The following is a 24,660-nucleotide window of genomic DNA, read 5'->3' as shown; positions in this document are numbered from 1 at the left end:
AAACAAAAGGCAGTATTCAATTTGCATTACAATTTAAAAAAGTCAATTTTCCGAGGATTGTTTTTGTTAAAAATTAGATCAATGGGTATTATATTTAATAATGAAGCACTGTTATAGAGGTAAATCTTATTGTATCCTGGCTGCTTAAAGTTACATTTAAGATTACAGTACACTTTCAACCTTAGTGAACAATTTCTGGAAGGCTGTCCTAATGGAGAGATGTGGTTAGGTTTGGTGAAAATGGGCTTGATTGTTCTGCAAAGTGCCAACCTGACACCTCACAGGAAGTGTGTAATGATTGACTATAATTTAACCAGGGTGTCTTTTTAGATCAAAAACATCCTTTTGAAAAAATCCACATGAAAAAAGAAAAATAGGTTCCCCCTGGTTCAACAAAAGTGATTGTTTTAGATTATGGAGTGTCGCGACTGGTGCACATCTTATCTCCCCCGGGCCAGCAGGAGGCGCTCTGCTTTGTTTTGGGGAACGGAAATAGACAGCACACAGTTAGCTTGGGTTACAGCAGCGTTTACAACCTGTGTCAAAACTGCCCTTTTGTCAAGTTAGCAGAGAGTAGCAGCAGCAGAACTTCCGCTATAACACCTTTCCCACTTCAATAAATCACATGAATTCAAGTAGACGATGTAAAGGACGATTTAAAGAAAACGGGGACCTATATTTTTATTTAATGAGGATGGGAATTAGGGGTCAATGTTTTACTCAAACTAAAGCGTGTATTTAAAATAATATAACCGTCAACCTAGTGTTAATCTGTTTCGAATATAAAAATATTAACATATATTAAAATGGCCATTGTGAAAAAAAATATATATATATTTAAAATAAGATAATAGATGCTAAATGTTTTTTTGGTTTTTTTTCATTTCATGGCTAACATTGTTGGATCAATTGCGCTCTATAATAACGTCACAAAGTTACAAGCAAAGTTTGAGCTTTTATTTTGAAAGTTCGAACACCGGAAAGTACAATGAAACTGCTGCCAGCTTAAAATGCACACCACCAAATGCTGCAGTTAGCCATCAGTTTGACTCGATATATATCACTCTGTAAAATGTAAATATACATTTGGATGAGGCAAAGTTAATCTAGTTGTTTTTGTGAGCATTTCGGTGTAAAAACAGAACACCGAAACTTCAGTTTTTGTTGAAAGCTGCTGACGGTGTAACGAACATTTCTGTTTACCGGACGCAAGATGTGCTAAGGTGGGAAACGGTTAGTTGAGAAACTTGAGCTATTTTGTGTTAATTTTTCATACAATTTGCGTACAATATTAACGTTTCCGTCGTTATTCATGCTGATCAAATAAGAATAGACTGAATTTTGGAGTAAATTATAATAATTATTATTATTGCATGAATAATTAACAATTTTACCAGGTGAAAAAAAAACAATTCAATTTTTATTTCAACTGTAAAAAAAAAAATATATATATATATATGTATATATATTTATTATTATTTTTGCATCAATAATTAACAATTTTACCAGGTAAAAAAAAATACAATTACATTTTTATATCAACTATAAAAAAATGTATATATACATGTTTGTGTATATAAATATATATATATATATATATATATTTATAATTATTATTATTTTTGCATCAATAATTAACAATTTTACGAGGTAAAAAATTTCAACTGTAAAAAAATAAATAAAAGGCTATCAACCTCGAAGAGTTAATTCAAAATATATTTTTTTAATTAGCAAATGGAAGATAATACTGGCTTAGTTATAAAGAAACGAATTGATCATTTGGTTTCACTTAGCATGATTTAATATTAAGACTTTCAGTATGAAGTGAAAAAAAAATATTCCTAACAGCTGCAACAACAATAAGTGAAGGACAATTACCAGGAGTCCCACTGAAAAGTATAGCACTCTTACCCACACTAATGCAAATCAAACAATGGAATTATTGTCAACATTTCTATCATCAGGAATGAGAGTCATTAAATTGGCTGATCTTTATACCTTTATTTTGTGAATCCCATAAATTACTGACTACATATGGTTTCTTTTGTGATAACACCTACAGTCTATTGATAACACATCTGTTTAAAAGTTAAAACATTACTTTTGGAATTAACATCTGTCACTCATCTCTTCCTTTACAGATGCCCTCTTTTGAATTATTGGATAAGGTGGAGCAGTTTGTGCGAACAGGAACGTATCCTGTAGATGCATCAAAGAGTTCAAAGAAAGTAACCAGAGCTGCAAGCAAAAAATTCCTCTATAAAGGTAATTTACATTTACACTGACACCTACAAATTTTGGATTTCCCCCCTTTGCAGAACAGCTAAAGCTTCAACTCCCAATGTTTAGTTTCTCTTAACTGTTCACTCTGCAAACATTTGCTATGGTAATTACAGCTTTTCTCCTGTAAAAATTGTAACTTATAACTGCTCATATTGACATACGTATGTTGTGTATTCAGTCTTCACAACACAACAATTCTTTTAGACCTCAATTCTATTCCTCTAAACATGTTTATTAGTTGATTTATTTTCGCTAGAAGTATTGCTAAAAAGAAATGAAATTGTAATTTAACATTTCTAGTTGAATAAATGATAAATAAATGGAAATTAAATACCTAGTAAGCACCAAAAAAAAAACATTCATTTGCTTTTATTAGAGTTGTACAGACTGCAGTTCATGCCTTTTTCCACCAGATGGCCGTTTATGGCGCACTTATCGAGGCCGACTGCTCCGCGTTGTCAGGAGCGATGAGGAAGTTAGGGAGGTTATGATCCGTTACCATGACAACAACAACCATGCCGGACGGGTCCGGGCAGTAAAGGAGATTATGGTGAGTTTGGATGATCATTTTTAAACAGATAGTAAAAACCAAGATTATTATATAAAACATGTATTTATTCATACATCTTTATAAAACTACGGTTAGTGGTGGCAGAAATGAATCTTCCTCCTTTGTCCTTCCAGATGATGTTTTACTGGGTTGGAGTGACAGAGTCGGTAAAGAATTGGATTAAAGATTGCGTTGTTTGTCAGAGACAGACTCCTACCAAAACACCAGACCCACCCGTCCAGTTCTGCCTGGCCTACGGCTGCGATGCCTCAAGCTACGTTTACCCTGAGCTCAGCTTCCACAGGTCAGACATCAGATTTACAACGTTATTTTCTACTTACTTACTACATCCCTATGCTTACTGTTAGTCAGTGTAAGTGTCAGATTACTAGAAGGTTTTATTGGTCTAAAACAAGTTAATCTAGACTTGTCGGTATAGTTAGCCTTTAGTCAGCAATGCATGCTAAAATAACATCAAATCAGTTTATTTTATGAGCAACATAATTAGAAACCACACTTGATACCAAAGCACCTTAAAGAGAGTTTGCAAGAAGGTAATTAAAAAAAATAAAAAGAATATGTCACTGAAAAATGAATTTAAGATTGCCACAACTGAAGTTATTATAATATGCAGATGACACAGTTGTAGGGATGCAACTGTTGTGGATTTTAACACCTAGCCCCAAAATAAATCCTTGACTTATTTTGTTGGTGAGAACACATGTATCCTAGGAAATAACAGAAATAGACTTGTTATGTTTTTTAAACAGCTGCTTACTGATGAATGTGCAAATGTAGAACAGAACAAATAAAAGAAATGAGTGGTAACGTCATCAGTGCTAAAGCGAGTATAGGTAGAATGAGACACAAGGTTTTAAAGAAGTTTTCTACATTGTATCATCTTCGTATTTTCTTGCAGAAGACTCTTAAGAAGGTATACATTTTGGAGTACAGAGGACCTAACATGGCTCTGCTTTAACTCCACAGTCAGAATTAGCGTTTCTGCTCAGTATTGTCATAGATTTTTACACTAAACTGGTCAGTCCTGCAGGTTTCCGAAGGAGGTGGAGCAGCGACGAAGATGGCTGGCGGTGGCTCAGAGGGATGAAGGCTCGCTACGCACAAGGTCTTGCCTCTGCTCGAGACACTTTGATCCGTCCTGCTTCACCCTGAGCGAGGAGGGTCAGCTGACTCTATCACCAGACGCTGTACCCACCATCATCCCTGTGACAGTACAGGAGCAGGAGGTGATAAAAACCACGCATACAGTATGAATAAGAGCAAAAGAGGATGAATTGATTTGAGGAAGGGGGGAAGCCAGGGAGAATCAAGAATACAATCCTGTTAGTGTAGTTATACACCAAGTTAAATTTTACAGTGACGTGCATGAACACCAGGGGTCTCAGTGACGAATGTAGAGGGGAATAAAATGTGATTACAATGGATTACTCCACTGCAGCTTTGGGTAGTGGTTTACCAATCTGTGCAGACTTTTGGAAAACGTTAACCTGTGTGAGCTTGTTTGACATGATCCCATAATCTTCCTTTTGCTTTCAGGGTCCTGTCACTTCAGATGAGGACTTCCTTCGCTCAAAAAGTCTGGAAGAAATCCTCTCCACAGCTGCTGCTGCTGCTGCTGCTTCACGAAGCAAGGACACCTCTGACCTGGCCTTTGATCAATCGTCCATGGAGATTCATGAACACCAGTACTCCCTCCCACCTTCTGACCAGGACGCCGCGTCGGTCCAGGCACTAAAGGTGTACAAGAAAAGGCAGACCGTCATCGAGTCAAGCTTTCAAACCTACAACCAAATCGCCAGGTAGACACGTGATCGCCTGAACGGTTCATTCACATGTTTAAAGTCGAACTTTTCATTTAACTGGGCCTTTCTTTTAATGTTTTGCTCTGCATTCTGCAGGTATCTGAGCCACAGGGTTTTACCAATGCAAAGCAAGATAAAAAGAGGGTCTCTAAAACGGATGGCCAAGCGCTTTGCCCTAATAGGTGAGTGGAAGACCGATAAAACACAGCCTCCTTTATTCTTAAATATACCAGATGATGGTGTCAACCTAAGCTAAAAATGTGTTAACTAACACTTCTCTTCTGTTTTCAGATGGAGTTCTGATGTTCACACGAGTCTCTCCTCCTCTCAGAGTGCCGCGCAGCAGAGAGGAGGTTTGCATGATTTTCACACAGTTAAAATAAATCTGGTGTAAGGGGAAAAAAGAGCCAAGTAAAAAAAAAAAAAGAGCAGAAATGAATAAATTACACTCAAGCAGGATGAACCATAACCCAACGTAAACCTCTGTACAAGTTAGAGCTTTTTGAGCGGCAAAGGTTTCAAAATTCATGAACGATTTTCTGAATAGTTTGAGAGGTTTCAAGTAGAAATTTGCAAGTTTAACTTATAAGAGGATGTGCCACAATTAGAGAGTAACACGTCTAATCACCCAGAAAAGGCCCTGAAAAACAGGGTTCCCTTTTTTGTGCCTTATCATAAACTTTTCATTTAACAGCTCTGTCCAGTTTTGGCCATTGTCACTGCTGGAAAAGTAAATCTATAGCTTTCTTACGATCAGATATGCATCATATGTTTGTTCACAATAACATACACATGTATAATTGCAGATCTGAGACAATCTCTTAAAAAATATTCAGAATAATTTTGGATAACTTTTTCTATGTCTGCTCGCTCATGACTTTGGAAAACTTCCAAGAACGCCTCAAAATCAGACAATGTGTGTCGCATTTGGACTCTAGGTAAACTCGATCCTGCAGCAGTTTCATGACAACCAGGGTCACTACAGCCAGGGAATCTGCCAGAAAGAGATCTCAAAGCACTTCTACTGGGCCAGCATGACCCGAGACCTGTCCCGCTGGATCTCCAGCTGCAACACCTGCACCAGCAGAACCAAGAGGAAGTGGCTCCGCTGCAGCGTCAAAAACTGCACCAACTGCTGCGGCCCGGTGGAGCGAGGCCTCGGCCTCACCTTCCATAAGTATGAACACATTTACTGAAATGAAGAGACTTCTTTTTATTTATGGAGGAGTAGATGAACTGATAAAGAGGTAGCTAACTGATGGCTAGTTTGGCTGTTCTCCTTCTAAAAATGGATTCAAATTGATACATTGTTGTTGTTTTTTTGTGGTTCCTAGTCGTTACTAAACTGACTTATCTTAGCTGTTTTTAAAGACACCTACACACACCTTTTCAAATCTCTACTTTGTTGTAAATTCTTTCAGGTTTCCTCTTCACAACAATGCCCTGCTGTCTCAGTGGCTGAAAGCGGTGGGTCGTTCTAACTGGCATCCTCGTCTCTGGTCATCTGTCTGTTCGGTCCATTTCACCGAGGACTGCTTTGACCGCAGCGGGGAGAAGATCATCCTCCACCCTGACGCTTTGCCCACCCTCGTGGTCCACAGTGACTCAGCAGTAAGGCCCAGGAGTTTCTGTCTGTATATTAGATCCTTAACATAGAATCAAGTCAAAGGCTGGTTGGTGGTTGTTCAGTCTATCGTGGTAAATCAAAGCAGATGCTGAGTATTGTGTAAAAGCTTGTTTTTATTTTCCCCCACAGACTTTGTCTAACGGTCCAGCCCAGCCTGCTGTCGGGGATGAGGTCTGTAATAGATGTTTTTAAGTGTTCTTACTGACAAAAGTCACAAAATCATTCACGGGCCTTTTAAATATCAATATATTAATCAACTTTCTTATGCATTTTAAAACTGTGACACATTGCTTATCATTCATTGTTCTGCATGTTTTTGGATGATCTGCTTCAGTGTGAGCAGGCCTATTTTGCAAAGTACGATGCGGTGGATCTCTACCTGCGCAGACGCACCTATCCTCATGGACTGAGCTACGTAGAGAAAAACACCTTCAGGAGGTTTTGCAAGCAGTTTACAATCAAAGGTAAAAAAAACAACAACAAAGTTTTAATATGTAACTATGTGAAGGTGCTCTTTTATATCAAAGACAATGCAAACTTGAAAAAATAAGTTAAGTCACTTTTACTAATCTATGTTTTTCTATTGTCAGAACCCTTTTTACTATCTGTTACGTTTTAAACTAAAAGGCTTCCAACTCAGATATTTTTCTTTTGAAATAAGTCATACATCTGATAACAACCTCCATGTTTTATATCGTCTATGATGGCAATGTTCTTACGGTTCAAGTCTCGTGTTGTCTATGTTCATGTGGCAGCAGCGTGTGTTTCTCAATATGTGATTGGTTTCTTGGCATTTTCATGGATTACTTTGTTTTCTTGGGGGTCAGTGGGTGTTCTTACTTTAATGCTTTTTTTTTTCCTCTCGAGGAAATTGACTTGCTCGATTGAATTTCTCACAACTTAAATAAATAGTAATTAATCAATAATTAAAGAAAGCTTTGCGAATAAATGTAGATTTGCAATACAGCACTCCAACCGAAAGACAGACAACAGATCACAGTCATGACATCATAGCAACTCATTTCTAAGTAGATGTGATGGATGGAGGAGGACTGTTTGAGACAAGAAGAATGGCAAAGACAAACTGACGAATAATCGGCAAACAAAAAAAGTGACTGTTTGTAAAGATTAACGTCACTTTACAACCTTTTTACATAAAGACTCTGTTTGCTGGTTCCTCAGATGAAGAGCTCCACATGGTGAGGGGAGAGCGGGTGCGTTTGGTTCTGAGGAACAGACAGCAAGTGGAAACGGCCCTGTTGGATTATCACAACGAGCTGAACCACCTGGACGTCAACAAGTGTCTCAGGCTGCTCAATGAAAGGTGAGAGGGGATCTTATGTGGCACTCAAATACCGTCTTTGTTTAGATTAGCACGGATTAATTAATATCACAAAGATACAGAGGTGTAAACATCCTGGAATGCTGATAGAGGTGAAATATACACCCGAATGTATCATTACTGACTAACATCACCTTGACCCACAAATCAACCAACAGCAGACGACAATATCATTATATTTGACCTTCGAATGCCGACTAAAACCTAGATTTGTTGTGTTTTTAAGTCTGTTTAGCCATGTACAAACATATTTTTCCTCTTGAACTTCTAACCCTTCTAGGGATGGGTGTTGCAAATTAGCGTCCGCTATGAACTGAAGCTAACTTTTCAAAAGTACAATCAGTTTACTGCACATTGCACATATTGCACAAGTTTACTTTTTCTTTCAATTTTATTTACCATTTTGTACCTTTTGCACAATTTACAATTTATTACTGTAAATATTATTTATCTTATTTTTTACCTTATTTTGGTTGTATTGCACCGCGGGACGGAGACAAACGAAATTTCGATTCCACTGTATGTCTGGCATATTTTGAAATTGACAATAAAGTTGACTTTGAACACTATGATACGTCCATTAGCTGTTTTTAGTTGGTCTTTGTATATTCTATCTGTCCCTAACAAAGAAACCATAAGTAATAATGTAGTAAAAACAAAGGTCAAACTTTAACTTATTTTGTTTGCCATTCTGGTACATGATAATAATATAACAAGTTTCAAAGTGTTTTTTTTTTAGGTTTAGATTATACTTAATGCTGGAGGTGCTGTTATTTACAATCACATTGTTTCTTTTGAAATGATCTCTGACAGGTACTTCTGGAAAACCATGAGATCTGATGTGGTGAAGTGGATCAACAGCTGCTCACTGTGCAGCAGGAAGAAGAAGCCGAAACCAGACAACCGAACGGGAGCAGGAGGATCGAACCTGAAGGAGCTGAGATCACCACAGATACACAGTGATTTCGACAGGTGGGCTGGCTCCTGTTAATGACAAATATAATTCTGTAGAAACTATGTGCATCAGCCAGGAAGCAGGCAAGCACTGAGAGGCAGTCATAATAGCAGAAGTAGTATTCATTATAACAGTAGTAGTAACAGAATATTAAGAGTGTACACAGCAGACATACATACATTTGCAGGAGTTGAAATGAAAAAGCAGCTGATTTTTGGTGAAAAGTGAATGTGTTTTGAATATTTTTGACCCCTTATTCTCTCTCTTGTCAGTGGGAAGGATGATGATGATTACAGTCATGATGAAGAGGCTGACTATTGCGATGTTGATGACGGTGCAGAGAGCGTTGGTAATGACGAGAGGATGCCAGCAACAAACTCAGAGAACAGAGTGGTAGGTTTTTACAGCTTACTTCAGGTACAAGCACGTCAAAATGGACCTTAAAGCAACTGTGAGATCTTTGTAACATGTTGTGAGACACAAAATAACACAACGACACTAACAATCAAAACGGCTATATATAAAGAGTTTCTATATGTGTATACATTGAATTACTATTTCTGACATGATCCATAATTGTTTCAGAAATCTTCAGTTCAGATTGTTAAAACTCACTTTCTCTCTCGTAGGAGATCTCTCTGTCCCAGCAGCATGAAACTCCCGCCAAACCTCAGCCCAGAATTCCCATCCTCCTTCATCTAAGAAGTCCTGTCAACCTCCAGCCCAAAACTCCCATGATCTTCCAGAATAAGACGAATAACACCAGCTTTGTGGCCAAAGTCTGGACTATCAATACAGCGACTCCTCCTCAGCCTGAAGCTCAGATGGAAACAAACAGCTCTGACATTCATCCTGAAAACCTGAACTGTGTCCAGGTTCCATCAGAGGTAAAGACACAACTTCAGGACCAGAACAGAACAAGAAGTTCTCAAGGCAGCGGCAGAACGCGGTACGTCCAGGTTCACGTCATATCTAAAGCACGTGATCCAGCAGCAGCAGCAGCAACAAATCCTCATGAAGCCACAAGCAAGCCAAGTCAAAGCAGTAGGCTAAAGACAAAGTCCAAGTCTCAAATATTGACAGAAATTTGTGGTGGTGTCCAGAGGGCGGAGAAGAGGAAGAAAGACCTTGCTGGAGGTTCTTCAGCTAAGAGGAGCTCCAGCTGTGGTCTTGAGCCTGTGAAGGCCTTGAGCACCAAACCCTGGCCCGTCTTCACCGTCTCTGGTTCTGCTCCGACGCAGGCAGCCAGACTCTCTCCTGAGGTGGACAGGTATGACACCAAGTACCACCTAAACACATTCCTTTGCAGCTTTGTTAGTAGCAGTGTTATTGCATGTTTTTTAACTACTGTTCATTTGTGTGTTTGCAGCCCCGCTACTGTTCGGAGGCCGAGGAGACTTCAGGCTCGGACGGTCATCCAGCAGTGCAGTCAGGCGAAGGTTAAGATCAGACCAGCCCTGGACGGGGCCGACGCTCAGTGGGCAGAGGTGAGTTGTTGTTTTTTTTTCTATTCAGTTTTTTTGTTAAGTTATGTAAATGTGTTCTAAAAGACGAACACTGGATGTGAGATTTTACATTTGTAGAAGGCTAGGATTGCAATTTGTGCTTCGACTGTTTGTTGGCAACATGTCTTAAAGATTACAGGATAGATTTCCATGAACAACTTTTTGTTTAGTTCCTCTAGGTATTCTTTCAAGTTTTTCTATCCTGGAAATTAGCTGTTATGTGCATTGCCTTCCCAAGTTAAGCCAGGAATACACTTTATGATTTCAGGACGATTTTCGCCTGATTTTGATTTGCCCAGCTGATTTTATAATCAGACTGAATTTCAACCCAATCGCGTTTCATATATCTTGCAGTGTGGCATGAAGAACTTCTGGCATGTTAGAAATTTGGTCTTAGAGGAGGGACACTCATTGAGAGCAAAGCCATGAGATGACTTCAGGTCGTTTTTTTCCTGATTTTGCAAACTGGCAGACAGTGTCCAACATGGACGACAGCACCATGGCAGCAGCTTGATGTTCCCTCCCCCTCCCATCAAGAATGAGAGTGGGCGTTTCCAATAAAAACTTTATTGACAATTGTCAATGCTCTGTCTTGATTCAACTCGTAAAGAATGAGCACTCAGGTCCTGCTTGAAAAGTGTGAGCACATAAATTGTGAGCTGTAGTCGTAAATGATTCATTTATAGAGTGTGAGAGGACGTTTCTCACAGTGTTTCTACAGTTAACATAAAAAGAGGATTTTCACTCTGTTCTCAGATCCAGGACGGGATGGTTGTGTATGTGAGCTTCTTCCAGGGAGCCACTGAGGACGTCACTCATGAAATGGGTAAAATGATTGTTTTCTATATTCCCCAAATTACATTATTTAATTTTGTGAAGTGAAATAAGAAGAATTGCTTGCAGTGCAGCAGGAGATGTATTTTATTATTTTTATAGACTTGACTAATAAGGAGCTGAGAAAAATAAATGGTGAACATTTGTAATGAGTCTGGAGCAAAACCTATAGACGATGATTATGTTATTTCATTGTTTGTCCTTGATAAGAGATTATTTTTCCAATATCAGTGTAAAAAAAACAAAAACATTGCAATTAGAAATATACAATCTGCCTGAGGACTTTAGGTCAGCTAAGGCAGGGTTCTTTTCTAAACCTCTTTTGAAAACAAACTTTTATCGGTGAGTCTTTCTTGATTTTATTAGATTTATCTTCTCTGTGTTTGTCCTGTCTGGCTGGAGTGGATTGTTAATGCCTGTTTATAGATTGTTTTTTCTTAACTTTTTGTTGTTATTGTTAAAAAGGAAAACAGAGAAATATTTTAGCAGGTTGTGAAGAAGTACTTTATGTTTTGAATACAACTCTAATAATGTACCTACTGTTAATTAGTTTATACTTTAAACTCCTTTACAATAATAGTTTCTTTTGATTTTATGACTTGTCTGTTTTCTGTATTCTTGCCTTTTTGAAGGGCTTTCTATAACAGAGCTCTGGAAGTAAAGGTTACGATATTTTTTATTATAGTGGTAGTAGATATTTCTTAACTTGATTTTTATTTTCTAATTGCTACATACACAAGCTTGAAATATACGCATGCACAAAGAGGATCCTATGGACGTGCATTACTGCAGAGATGTCAGAGTGAGGGGGCTGCACACAGGGGGCGCCATGACAAGATGGTAATTTCGGGGAACTTTCTCAAGGGAAGTGAACTGGCAACCTCTCCAGCCACCAGAGCAATTTCTTAACTTTAGTCCGTACTGAGACTTGAGCCAGCAACCCTCCAGTTTCTAATTCAAGTCCCTACAGACTGAGCTACTGTCACTCCAATGCTTACAGGTTTAATGGATGTTATCTGAACTTTATTTTTGTTTTTGCACACCACTACCATATCCGCATTTCTGATCATGAATTGTAATTGTTATGATTCTTCATCTTATCTTTAAGGGAGTTTTGCAGTCTTACAGTGAAGACAACATTCAAAGCACTAATACCCAAACCATGTTATCCATCAATATTAATCTGCCTCTCTTTTCTGTCGTCGCCTCCACAGCGAGAACTCTGATGACCACAAAAATTTTCCGAAAAGACACGAGACACTTGGTTTCCATTCTCGACCTTCCAGGGAGCGTATTATTCGTCCCTCAGGACTCTCTGGTCGGAGAGCCGGCGAGCGCTAAGAGACGGATGCAGTACAAAGGTGGGTGTGAGCCGTGGTGGGGCGCCCAGCTCTTCTCAACCCTGGTGTCCGCCTGCAGAGAGCTCATGTTGGGCTCAGTGAAGTGCACGAAGGCCGGCGTTCAGCTGGAGCAGGGAGTCTACGGACAGAAACAAGAGATCGTCCTGAACTCTCTGGAGCCACTGACGGTCCTGCTCGAGTTTTGAGGTCAACATGAACAGGACTTGTCTTGAGAAGTTCTTGAGAACACTTTCTGAACATTTTCCAAGTCGGTTGTCTGGTTCATGAAACTTCTACAAAAAAAAACAACTTTCAGCCAGGAGGAAACACACCAAAAGTAACGTTGATGTTATTTGTGTTAGCTGTTGTCTGATAAGTCAAAGGCCTTAAGTCAAAGGCCTCTGAGGCAGAGGTGGAGAAGTCTGTCTCCTTCTCTCAAAAGGTTTTTTTTACGCTGGTAAAGAAGCCGACAACAGAGCCAAACTTTGACTTTAATGTCTGCAAACAACTTGAAAATCCATCGCTCCTCATCGGCATTAAGATAAAACGGTAAATCCCTGTTTTGTGAATGAAGTGATGCACAAGCTGAATTTGTGCCCCTGGTTCCTCCAAACAAACAACAGCTTTATTACCCGAGTTAACAAAACACTATTGGTCCCTAGAAAAAGTTCCTGCAGTACAAACACCTTATTGGAGCGTTTTGTGCTTTATTTCTCTTCTTAATGACATGAAGTCATTTTTTCTGTTGTAAGTCAACATGGTGCTGTTTATGAAAATGGTTTCCTCTTGTGTCCCGTTACAGCAGATTGTTTTGTTCTCTTAAGAAGAAAAAGACACTTCCAACGTAACAGCATGAATGTGTTCATGAGTGCTTCCAATATTTGTACCAAAAGAATCAAATATTGAAGAGGATGTCATCTTTTGTTTATATTGTTTATACTGTATAGTTGAGGGTGAAATAAAGCTCAATATTAATACTATAGTTCTCTCAGAATTAATGTGTACATTAACATGAATCAAGTTATTCTCACTGCAGGGCTGCATGGTGCTGCAGTGGGTAGCGCTGTTGCTTGAAAACGAGGAGTTTGGTTCAAAACAGGAGCCTCTCTTTGTGGAGTTCGCATGTTTTCTCAAACAGTCCAGAGTGTAACCCCGCCTCTTACACTATGACAGCTGGAATCGTCTCCAGCCCAACGCGACCTCAAACGGGATAGATAATGGATGGATCAGAGTTATTCACACCAGCGTGATTCACTTATAAAGAGCTGCAATCTAAACAAATCAAAACCCTTAAAAAAAAGCCTTTAAGGGGAGCCAGATAGCCTGACACTTAGATCAAGCCCCCCCCCCCCCCCCCCCCCCGTACAGAGGCTGTAGTCCCCGGAATTATTTGCACCTTATTCAACATTTGAAGAGACATTAAATGTGTTCAGTTGTCCATCGATCACTGATCTATAAATATGTAAAGACTTCGAGACTTGATCCTTCACTTTTATTTGAGTGAAGAAAATAAAAAAACAACTGGAAGAATTTTCTTTAATTCCGTTTCTCTCAGTTATTGTTGAACAATCAGTGTTTATAATGCACTAAATATTCACTTCGAGCCACACTATGAAACCATTTGTTCTTTTACATAATTCCATAATTCATTGCCATTTCATTCCCAATCTATTTTTTACTACTTTAGTGTATTAGTGAATTACTTGGAGGGGAAAGTTGCATGTTCCACACCGCACAGAAACTTTCAGAGCTCATATTGTCACATTCAGTCACAGATTGAAACTATAAAGTAACATTTTCTTTTGGAATAATTACATGATATCATTCCTAACAGAGAATATAATACATAGTGTCCCTCCCTGTATTGTTGAGGAGAGCGGCAGCTAAAAAAGATCTAGCAGGAAAGTAAGTGAGACTTCCTCTAGACTGACTGAGGTTCTTACTGGTTTATATTTAACATATCAGAATAACAATGAGCCTTCATCAAAGACAGCTTGAAATTAGAGATGCACATTCATTTCTTTGATTCTTTATGGCCCTGTTCGCCAGATAATACTGCTGCTCCATGTCAGTAAAAAAAAAAACATGATTAACCCTTTATGTCATCAGTGCTGTCATGTCAGACTTCCTTTACAACCTCAATTCATTTCAGTCTTTTCTCTGATTTTAAGCTAATATAAATGACACTCAACACTCAAAAAAAATTTTAAGATTAAAAAAAAAAAAAAAAAAATCCTTCTAGTTCTCCTATCGTCCCCTCTTCAGTCAACCTCACACAAACAGTCACACTGTCGTAGGAGGTCTCTCTGGGGCACCTTGGTGACGACGGTGATCCTGTTATTGGCCAGCTGTTGGAGCTGATTGATGATCTCCTGCACACCCGGGCTGGGCCACGAGGGACCGTTTGTGTAATCTCTGAAGATAAACGAACGATCCACCAGCAGCTCCAGGCGCTCCAGGTGTCTCAGCTTGTGGAGACACAGCAGTTCCTTCTCTGGTTCTTTACGGTGAAACCTGAGCGGAAAGAGACGAAGACGGGTAAAACTTTGACTGCAGCAGGAAACGGACACATCAGGAGCAGATTTACATTCAAGCAAAAATGATCAGCGTTGTTCAAATGAAATCGAAAAATGATCCAAACCCAATGTCCGGAAAATAATGAAACACGACGAAGAAGAGCACTGAGGATTCAGAGGACGTGAGAGCACGATCAAAAAAAAAAAGACTGCAGACAACTAAACTGCTCTCCTGTGTGTCTCACCGTATCCTGAGCGACTTGAGCTGCGGGAACAACATGGGGATCCGTCTGCAGAGGTTGCCGGTGGAGCGGTTCTGCTCGATGTCGAGGTGCTTGAGTCCCGGGACAGCAGGCGCGATCAAGTCCATGTCTTTCAGAGTTATAGCCACACGCAGCGTCAGCCTCTTCACGGAGGATGGGATGGTGGTAGTGTAGGAAGCGAGAGTGTTACCACCTGGAGAAACACAAGACATCATAAACATGTTTACCCATGTGGAGGATCAAACAGTTTAGTCAAGAAACATCGCCACACCATGTAATATGCATCAAATATTTCAGGTGGGTAAAAGAGTTCACTGATCAACGCCAATGACTCTAAAACAGGGGTGTCCAAAGTGCGGCCCGAGGGCCATTTGCGGCCCTTGAGGGGATTTATTTCGGCCCGTGATTTCAAATGAAGAATCAGAAGATTTTGGCCCGGGGCCTCGATTAAGATTGGCACATTATCTTATTTTTATTTTTCTTGTTAACAAGGGCTGAACAATATTCTTAAAATACAAAATGTTCAGTAACATGTATGTCTTTTTTTTTTTTTTTTTTAAATCTACAGCTTTTACTATTTTCCGCCTTTTTTTGTTAACTATGAAAAAAAACGTATGCAAAGTTTTTGCAAACAAGCGGACTGTTGTTAATGTCCCGAGCTAAATGCAGAAAGCTTTTCCAAAAACACGAACCACGTTACAGGCTTGATTCTGAGAAAAAAACAAATAAAGTAGAACGAAGAAATCAAAATATTTGATTTCCTTTTATTGAAGGGTTTCTTTAGCGAGCCTTTTGATTCTGATCTACAAAGACTTACTATTTTTTCAACTATATTTTAAAAAACAAAACCTGTGGCCCGCGAGCGATTCTAACACGACAATTTTGGCCCGTAAGAAAAAAAGTTTGGACACCAATGCTCTAAAATGTACACAAATATTTGAATCCAAAACTTCCTGAAACTTGGATTATCAAAGGAAGAATGTGCAACCTTTTATACATAAATACAGCAGAAATCAATTATATGGAAATATCTCTCTGAGTCATGACTATCTACACGCGCGAGTCCCACCAGCTGTACTGTTGTGAGAGCCGTGTTAACATTGTGTTTACATGGACGGGACGGCCCTGTGTATAGAGCTGTTTTAGTCAAGGATTAGAGAAAAGAAGAATAACAAAGCCCACTTCTCTGCTTATTGGGATGTCAGGTAAGTGCTTTTAGATCATTCTGTGTCACTTTATGTACAATATGAAGCTGTGTTAATCAAACTGTGCTCACATTAACTTGCTAACACAACAATGCAGACTTTCAACACATCCACATAATCGTCTGTTTGACTGAAACTTCTCTTTTCACTTTATTATTATTATTTTTTTTTTTTTACAGATTCAACAAATAAAGAAAATGTGTGAATTACTTTGAGTTTTAGTTACAGGTGTTGGCAATCTAAAAAAAAGAAAAAGAAGAAGAGCCTTTAACAGGCTGACTAACCCACGATGGTGAGCGTCTCCAGCTGCTGGAGAGGACTCAGCCAGGACCTGAGGCGACACCTGACGCCCTCCCTCATGAAACTGTAGCGGACCATCAGCGACCTGAGCGAGGTCAGGCTCCTCAGGGCGTTCTCTGCAAGGATGGGTTCTGGGTAATCCAGCAGCTCCAGACTCGTCAGCGCCGGGCCGCCATACTTTCCTGCGGGAGAGAGAGAGAGCAGGAGGAAGGAGTCTGTGATATTTTTGCATTTGCTGTATTCTTGCTGTTGTTTATGTCGCTCGTCGCTGTTAGTCAAAAGCACTTTGTAAACCTGCGTTTTTAAAAAGGCGCTATATAAATAAAGCTATTCTCATTATGTCACCTTTTCTATCTTTCCACATTCAACAGACTTTTATGTTAATCAGTGTATTTACACCTTTGGGGAAATCAGATTAAACCCAAGCTAGATAGGAGGCTTTAAAGTAAACTAACATTATGGCTGAGGAACAAGGACAACTGTGAGAGTTATATCCTGTTAAAACATATCAGCACTTCTCTATACATTTATCTTGGATTAGGGAAACTTGTCATAGGCCTGCTGTTTGAAACATGCATTTAAATATACCGCACATTAAATCCTCATGGGTCATATTAAAAGACCTTTTGAAGACACAAAGAGACAATCAGAGTCCTGATCAAAAGAGCAGGCGGACAGACAATCCGGACAGGTGAGCAGGTGCCAGGCTGACCTGGCTGTTCTGGGTCCGCGGGGCTGAAGAAGTCATCGGGCAGAGGCTGCGGCGGCTCCCCCTTCATCCCCCAGGACAGGTGCCTCAGCTTCTTCAGGTTGAGCAGCAGGTGATTGAACACGTCGCAGGGCACCGGCCTCACCCTGTCCGGCCAGTAGCTCTCCCCCTGCTGATGAAAGACCAGGTATCGCAAGTTAACCAGGTGCGCCACGGTGCTTACAAAATGCACCGTGCAGGGCAGCCGGACGTTACACACGCTCAGGTGAGTCAGTCGCTCCCGCAGGTGCTCGCTCAAGCTCTGGCCCAGCATGCCTTGGTCCCACGTTGCGTTGCGCACCCCGAGGTCCCGCAGATCGGGGAAACGCGACAGGTTGTCCAGGTACTTCTCCTTGTACAGCCGTCCTCCGTCCTCCACGAAAACGACGGCGGTGATGGAGGGCAGGAAGGTGACGAGCCGCCGCCACTCTTTGCGCCGCAGACGTCGCACCGCGACCCGGGTGAGCCTCCGGTGGTTCAGGGTGTCCCAAAAGCCGTAGGTGTAGCGGCGGAGGTCCGACAGAACCACCGTGTAGTCCCTCCACAGCGAATGGTGGTCGACGACCCTCTTCATGAACCTGCAACAGGTGCGGACCGTGTGCTTCTCCTCCGTGGACAGGTAGCTGAATATGTAGACCCAGATTTCAGGAGGAAGCCGCTCCAGCTGCTCCATCAGAAGACTCACCGTGCGCGGGTCAAAGTGAGAGCTTCAGCGGGGTGAGTCGCTCTTTAAGACGGACAGCTCGAGTTGTACCTACATGGTGTACTTTAAACCGAGACAGCTTTTGTGACTGCCATTGTTATTTAGTGCAATTTCAAGCATTACGAGCGCACGCATTGCGCACCGTAGATTTGTTTTGGTTTTGGTTTTTTTTAAAAGCGTCGCGCTGTGATGACGTGATAAAGCTTCTTTTTTTTTTTTTTGGAATCGTCTAGAAAATAAAATAAAATTGATAAACATTTAAGTTTTATTTGGAAGAATGTATTGTTTGATCTCGTGGGAAATAGTACACAGTTCTATTGATTTTATTGGTTGAATTTACATTATGAACAGAATATTACATTATTATTTACAGTCTATTATTCAAACAATAGACAGAATATTACATTATTATTTACAGTCTATTATTCAAACAATAGACAGAATATTACATTATTATTTACAGTCTATTATTCAAACAATAGACAGAATATTACATTATTATTTACAGTCTATTATTCAAACAATAGACAGAATATTACATTATTATTTGGTTAATACAGTATCTATGGTTCATACAATAGGCTACATGAATTGAATTTATTACTCTGAAAAACGGAAGGCAATAGAAACTATTACAGCTTCTTGTACCAAACGTTTAATATCTTTACATGAGTCCAAAATCCCCTGTCGTAACGTTTACATTCATTTGTTTACATGATTTGCATGATATTGTCTCTTTGTATACAGAAGAATTCTGAATGCTACCTATTGTTGTGAATAAAGGGAAAAATCTAGGACATAAAATACATTTATCCATTTGTGACATTTTTATCAAATATACTTAAACTACTAAAATGATACTACACTGTAGTGATGCCCAAAAGCAAGTCTTCACAAAACAAATGACAACTTTCCATCAGAGTTGCAATGTTTCAATATAATTCTTAATAGTTATTTTATTCATGTAATAAATTCCTTTATATTCATTTCTCAATTAATTACAAGGGGTGCAGTTAAAAGGTTTAGCATATGCAAGAATATTGACAATCAGCCAATAGCCTACTGTCTTAATGTGAAATATTACTAATCTGCAGTTTTACACCTCTCCAGTTTAATTCTCTTCAAGCTCTGCACCTAAAACTAAACCGATTTAGTTCTCTTGTTCTTCTTTGATTATATTTTACTGAAGTAAACACAGGGAACCCACAGCTAAAAATAACCCTGAGTCTCACTTATGTTGAAGTTAAAGAATTACAAGAGTACTCATTACACAGAACTCTTCCTTTAGTACCATTCACATTATATTTCAGCATTATAACTTGCTTTTTTCATTACTTTAAATACAGCCTGATTGATGGATATCTACATTTATAATAATATTTGGTAATGTATTAGTTAATTGTATGTTGTTTCAATAGTCTTAATCTTCACAGTCATAAGAAAGTATGGCCGTCAAAAGAAAGTGCATTAAGACAGTATAACACTATCTGAATTGTAGAAGAAGAAGAAGAAGCACAAAATGCAAATACAAGTATCTAAAAATTGCCACTCCTGTACGTTTACTTTGTTTCATTCCAAAAAGTATTTAAATACAGGACTCAGCAGTGGGTCGCGGATGTGTGCCTGGGGGAAAAAGTACACGTTGTGGCTCCAGTTGCAGGGTAGTTTATTCACACTCCAACACAGAAGGTGGCAGTAATGCACCGTAACACTTGTTGCCACTCAAAATTAAAATATAAAAAAGAAGGGAAAGGCCCTGTTTAAAATGTACCGTTTTTTATTTTGTGATTTTGAAATCCAGTGATGTTTTTGATCTACCTTGGGTCCAAATTGCACAAATGTTCATTCAAGTTTTCAGAATGTTTTTGAGAGATTTGTCATTAAAGAGGTGGTGTTGGGTCCTGAGGTTTGATCATTTGAGAAACTCTGTTTTACATCATCATTCTCCCAATTGACTAAAGACAGGGATGTGGGACGCCACAAAGAGATCCAAGAAACAGAAGGCAGATATAAGTCATCTACAAATGAAACACATTCAAGCAATAAAACATTGTCTTCCTTTTTCACCCCTCCGTTTACCCTCAGCAGAGAATCAGTGTCATGAAAAGTTTCATGTGACCTGTTTGGCTCTGCAAGAAGAAAAGATGGACGTTGAAGCCAGTCATGAAAGAAACCGTGTCGCTCTCAGGTATGGCAAGACATCATTTTTCATGTGACTCGGACAGTGAGTGACAACGTTAAAAGATTTCACCTTTGCAAACATACAATTAAGTTGTCTCAGAATTATATGTGCATCCGTTTCAGACAACATCCAGGCCTAAAGAAACAATTAAGAGAAAATGTACTTATTTCCTCTCTTGTTGAGAAGCTTTAAACCACTTTGGGTAAAAAAATAGTCTGATGAAGAAGAATTTTGTTTTTCAATTACTGATGAAACCCAAAAGATTTAACATGTAATTGACTAAGTTTCAGAAATGCTGCTCAGCGAAATTGGTAACTACTAAACAGAGGCATGCTAGCAGTTTGTCTCTGCTTCCAGCCTTAGTGCTCAGCTAGGCCAACTGGCTGCTGCTTCATTCTAATTTTGTAGACAAAAGCACTTTTAATATTCTCCTCTAATGTTCATTAAGAGAGTGAAAAGCATGTTTCTCAACGTTTTGAACTGTTGATTTTCAATGAGAAATTACAGACTGCCTCCAATGTTAATTTGTCAAGCTTCATTAGGTGGGGCTCTAGTTTCTGAGGGTAAATCCAAGTCTATCTGTTCTATAAATTCCTGGAAAACAAACTAAGCGAGGTCACACCAATATCCAGAAAACAGTAGGTCAGAACAGGATGGTTTCTTTTTCTAACTGTAGAAGTGTCCAAGAGCAGTGTGAGGTTTTAATCAAACCCAGGGAGACCAGGAGGAGAAACAATTATTATCATATCTCTGGTAGTTCAAATATTCATAGAGCATTTCTATGTACACACCAATAGACTTTATTTATACACAGCTGATAAACACATCTGGGAGACAAACTGGAAAAATATGAACATATTCATCAGCTTTCTAACTCTCCATCTGCAGCAAAACTGTCCCCAGGACTTCTCGGAATCCGAGACAGAGCCAACGCTTCACCCAAAGGAGTTATTTAGGAATATTTATGGAGTCTATTTAGTCTTAATACAATATCAGACACCGAGAAACACCCACAGTCATTTCAGTAGTCATTCATCTTGGTTCAAAGGCAGATACCGGTGTTTTTTTTTGTTAGTCCTTTCAACCTACAAAGCCTCCTTCATGTTTGTCAGTTCACCTCCATTCTTTTTGTTTCTCGTCTACTGTGACGGCGAGAATGTCAGGATCATCCACCCGATCACAAAGTAGAAGAGGAACACCGGGTACACCACCAACGCCTTGCGGTTTGGCGGCTGGCTGTCAGCGAGGAATGCCGTGGAGGCAAAGGTGGACCAGCCGAAGGACGCCGTCACCACCACGAGCCGCACGGCGAAGCTGACCGTCCCCGTGCCACCGACCAGGACGATCCTGCACACCGCCATGGCTGCTGTCAGAGGCATGATGCAGTATCCCAACACACACAGACTCTGGAAGAAGGATATGGTGCCTCCCAGAAGCTTGGAGTTGAGGGTGATGATAATGGAACCGAACCAGATGATTACGAAGACCTGGAAAACAAAATATACATTTTTGGTGAGGATGCATAGGAGAGATTATTTCATATGAGCAAATATTAGCTACATAAATATTAGCAACCAAGGTAGACTAATCTTCAGACAGGATTCTGACACGGATACAAGCTTGTGACACAAGATCTAAGAAGATTAATCAACGTAATACAGGTTAACAACAGTTAGAAAGTTAAGAAATGAAGCAAAAACGTGTTTAGTTTCTTAATTTGCTTATTTTAGTTTATTTAGTGAAAAAGCTCATTTAAAAAATACTTGGCTCATTGAGCGCCTAAATATTTTGAGACCCATTCAAGTTATCATAGGTACGTTTTCTCTGATGAGATTTGCAATTAAATAATGTATTTATATTCCCAATGAAACGACCACAATGTAACCTTTGTAGGTAATAAAAGATAAAAAAGTGTGCAAAGGAGATTAATATGGGTATGCAGGTTTTGTCTGCGTACATTTGTTCGCAAAGATTTAGATCGTCATATTAAAATAAACACCATAAGTAATAATATCATCAGGCACAGTGAATGTTTAGATCACAGGGTCATTGTACTGCGTTTCTTCCCGATACTGTGGGACAGCTGATTGTGTCAGTAGTCACCTCTTTTGATTTGTTTTCAGACTTGTCTGTACCACTCTGTTTTTGCACATTTACATTTAATCTTTCATATTTAATTTACAACCATTTATGACTCTGTTTTTTGCACATTTACATTTAATCTTTCATATTTAATTTACAACCATTTATGTCTCTGTTTTTTGCACATTTACATTTAATCTTTCATATTTAATTTACAACTCTGTTTTTGCACATTTACATTTAATCTTTCATATTTAATTTACAACCATTTATGTCTCTGTTTTTTGCACATTTAAATCCAATCTTCCATATTTAATCTTCCTATTTAAGACTAGTAATGCTTAGTTAAATCCTGGTTGTATATATTCACATTCTTAGTTTTGATATTTTTTAGTACTTATTTACTTTGTAGTTAACATTATATTGTGTTTAGATTTGCTAACATTGTGTTTTATACTCATATTGTGTGTTTGGATAACCTGCTGCTGTAACGCCACAATTTCCCAGTTTGGGATCAATAAAGTTATTTTATTTTATTCTATTATTGTCGCTGAGTTGAAAGTTTGGAACATACTCGTACGTGACATAACACAACACACAAATTATTTTAAAAAAAAAGTATGAAAGTGATTACTTCAGCGAACTGAGGTCCTCCCTGGTCGTCGCTGTCAGCGGCGCCTCCCTGCAGCAGCAGAGCCAGCGTCACGCACAGCAGCAGCGGGCCCCACAGGTCCCAGTCCCGCAGCAGAGCCGAGCTCCGCTTCGGGTACAGGACGTGGATGAACTTGTTCCCCACCGCCCTCAGGTCCCGCAGAATAGTCTCCTTCACCGGCTCGTCCAGCGTGGAGAACTCGTCGTCCCGCCGGGAGGAGCTCATGGGCACAGAGATGTCCCCCTCCACGGGGATGTCCTCCGAGATGGAGACGTCCGACAGCCCGGCGAAGGGTCTGCTGGCCTCCTCTGCTGACGCCATTTTACTTCAGCGTTTTAACGAGGATTGGATTTTTTTAGTGAGTTTTTTAGACGACAACAGTTGAGTCCATTTGATAAACTGAGAAGTCAGAAAGCGACTGAAACGACAAATGTCCCAATAAACCCGTGAATTCAGCTCCAGCTGACCCAGCCTGTCCGGTTGGTTGTGAAAGACTTTACTCCACGTCACCTGCGGATTGTTTACTTCCGTGGGACGTCATGGATATCCGGTTGGTGCGTTCACGTGCAGTTCTTGATAATCGGCTCATTTTTATTAGTCCTTTATTTATTTTATTTTTTTATTTAACCTTTATTTATCCAGGAAAGTCCCATTGAGATTAAAAACCTCTTTTTCAAGGGAGTCCTGGCCAAGAGGCAGAAAAAGTTACACAGTCACACTCACAACATACAGACAGCAATTACAATTATAAAATAAACAATTAGCAATTAAAATTATTTAAAAAAACAGTTACAAGTAAAGGAGGTTGTCTCAAGTGCTCTCAGCCTGGATTTAAAAGCTGTAAGAAATCAGTTCAGTTATTTTCCAGTCTTTTTGCAGCATGTTCCATGTAGAATTGAGAGAGAGAGAGAGAGAGAGAGAGAGAGAGCATTTTTGTTTTATCTGCTGATGTTACAACACGGCCTCTCAAGTAATGACAGAAACAGTATGAACAGTATTGGTAAAATCTGTTCTGTGATTATCGGCGTGAAACTAAGAGATACGCGTCCACTTCGCTCTGCCAATGAAAGGCGTCTGATCCATCCTATCACAACAGGGTCCTAAGTCTCTGACTAGACTCTTCTCCTCTGTCGCCCCCCGGTGGTGGAATGAACTTCCAGTCCCTCTGCACCTTTAAGAAAAAGCTAAAGACCCAGCTCTTTCATGAATACCTGCTAACTTAATGATGATGGTCTCGATATCATTGATGATGATGATGATGGTTGTGTAGATTGTTTTTGTTTGATAACAATGACTTATAAGATGGTTTCTATACTGATTAGAGCTCTCAAGAACTGTCGTCAATGTTGTGCTTTGCCTCTGGTCACTTCCTGTCAGCACCTGTGTGTCCAATCAGACTCAAAGCTGATCGTTTGTTCCCTTTTTTTCTAGATCTTTGCTTGTGTTGTTCTTACTCTCTGATGTACATCGCTTTGGATAAAAGCGTCTGCTAAGTGAATTGTAGAATTGTACAATATGAATTCCTTTCGTAACCAGCAGATTCTCAGGAAAGCTGAAAGTATTTTAGTTTATTCTGGACGTATGATTTTAAATGAATTTTCTGTGCTGCCAGGACGTCGTTATGTTTTAAAACTAACAGCCATTCTAAACCATTCATTCCCTTTTACAATTTGATGCCCCTTATAGGTTTTTTTTTTTTTTTTTTGTCATTTAACTAGCAAAGATCAATTTTATCCTTTTATTTAACTGA

General features: G+C 39.4%; 3 protein-coding genes across 7 annotated transcripts; 1 reads left to right on the top strand and 2 right to left on the bottom strand.

The window, feature by feature from the left end:
- The first annotated feature begins 83 nt into the window (after nucleotides 1-83).
- LOC109978569 (uncharacterized) lies at nucleotides 84-13,239 on the top strand. Of its 3 annotated transcripts, none has more exons than XM_020627892.3 (19): nucleotides 84-1,223; nucleotides 2,142-2,265; nucleotides 2,697-2,833; nucleotides 2,968-3,137; nucleotides 3,885-4,080; nucleotides 4,391-4,653; nucleotides 4,753-4,838; nucleotides 4,948-5,009; nucleotides 5,595-5,833; nucleotides 6,078-6,267; nucleotides 6,413-6,454; nucleotides 6,618-6,747; nucleotides 7,466-7,607; nucleotides 8,439-8,597; nucleotides 8,853-8,973; nucleotides 9,210-9,850; nucleotides 9,950-10,067; nucleotides 10,842-10,911; nucleotides 12,134-13,239. In XM_020627892.3, the coding sequence occupies exons 2-19, from the start codon at nucleotides 2,142-2,144 to the stop codon at nucleotides 12,463-12,465; spliced, it is 3,222 nt and encodes a 1,073-aa protein (XP_020483548.2). In that variant the 5' UTR covers nucleotides 84-1,223; the 3' UTR covers nucleotides 12,466-13,239. The 3 variants fall into 3 exon arrangements, with proteins under 3 accessions (XP_020483548.2, XP_020483555.2, XP_065803742.1); XM_020627899.3 differs by having other exon boundaries at nucleotides 84-1,233; XM_065947670.1 differs by lacking the exons at nucleotides 84-1,223; nucleotides 2,142-2,265; nucleotides 2,697-2,833 and having other exon boundaries at nucleotides 2,998-3,137; nucleotides 3,877-4,080.
- A 497-nt stretch (nucleotides 13,240-13,736) lies between these two features.
- Nucleotides 13,737-18,160, bottom strand: LOC109977993 (uncharacterized). 3 transcript variants are annotated; one of them, XM_020627592.3, is made up of 5 exons: nucleotides 17,512-18,160; nucleotides 17,256-17,424; nucleotides 16,528-16,725; nucleotides 15,021-15,231; nucleotides 13,737-14,773 (listed from the first exon to the last, which is right to left on the bottom strand). In XM_020627592.3, the coding sequence occupies exons 1-5, from the start codon at nucleotides 17,962-17,964 to the stop codon at nucleotides 14,521-14,523; spliced, it is 1,284 nt and encodes a 427-aa protein (XP_020483248.1). In that variant the 5' UTR covers nucleotides 17,965-18,160; the 3' UTR covers nucleotides 13,737-14,520. The 3 variants fall into 3 exon arrangements, with proteins under 3 accessions (XP_020483248.1, XP_020483255.1, XP_020483242.1); XM_020627599.3 differs by having other exon boundaries at nucleotides 17,256-17,421; XM_020627586.3 differs by having other exon boundaries at nucleotides 17,256-18,160.
- A 1,483-nt stretch (nucleotides 18,161-19,643) lies between these two features.
- yipf6 (Yip1 domain family, member 6) lies at nucleotides 19,644-23,453 on the bottom strand. Its single transcript, XM_020627039.3, has 2 exons — nucleotides 22,893-23,453; nucleotides 19,644-21,663 (listed from the first exon to the last, which is right to left on the bottom strand). Exons 1-2 carry the CDS (start codon nucleotides 23,229-23,231, stop codon nucleotides 21,316-21,318), a joined length of 687 nt encoding a protein of 228 aa, XP_020482695.1. The 5' UTR covers nucleotides 23,232-23,453; the 3' UTR covers nucleotides 19,644-21,315.
- Nucleotides 23,454-24,660: the final 1,207 nt, after the last annotated feature.

Source organism: Labrus bergylta, chromosome 18, assembly GCF_963930695.1.
Source record: "Labrus bergylta chromosome 18, fLabBer1.1, whole genome shotgun sequence".
Taxonomy (NCBI): domain Eukaryota; kingdom Metazoa; phylum Chordata; class Actinopteri; order Labriformes; family Labridae; genus Labrus; species Labrus bergylta.
Note: the sequence above shows the minus strand (reverse complement) of the source record. Positions and strands in the feature narration are given on the sequence as shown.

What these genes read in the sequence shown, in the direction of transcription:
- LOC109977993 (XM_020627586.3), bottom strand. Translation starts at nt 17,964, where the DNA reads ATGGAGCAGCTGGAGCGGCTTCCTCCTGAAATCTGGGTCTACATATTC. An exon ending in GGAGACGCTCACCATCGTGG is followed by an intron (nt 15,232 to 16,527) that starts GTTAGTCAGCCT and finishes GTGTTTCTCCAG; the next exon opens with GTGGTAACACTCTCGCTTCC. An exon ending in CTCAAGTCGCTCAGGATACG is followed by an intron (nt 14,774 to 15,020) that starts GTGAGACACACA and finishes CTTTCCGCTCAG; the next exon opens with GTTTCACCGTAAAGAACCAG.
- LOC109978569 (XM_020627892.3), top strand. Translation starts at nt 2,142, where the DNA reads ATGCCCTCTTTTGAATTATTGGATAAGGTGGAGCAGTTTGTGCGAACA. An exon ending in TGACAGTACAGGAGCAGGAG is followed by an intron (nt 4,081 to 4,390) that starts GTGATAAAAACC and finishes TTTTGCTTTCAG; the next exon opens with GGTCCTGTCACTTCAGATGA. An exon ending in ACCTACAACCAAATCGCCAG is followed by an intron (nt 4,654 to 4,752) that starts GTAGACACGTGA and finishes TGCATTCTGCAG; the next exon opens with GTATCTGAGCCACAGGGTTT.
- yipf6 (XM_020627039.3), bottom strand. Translation starts at nt 23,231, where the DNA reads ATGGCGTCAGCAGAGGAGGCCAGCAGACCCTTCGCCGGGCTGTCGGAC. An exon ending in GAGGACCTCAGTTCGCTGAA is followed by an intron (nt 21,664 to 22,892) that starts GTAATCACTTTC and finishes TTTGTTTTCCAG; the next exon opens with GTCTTCGTAATCATCTGGTT.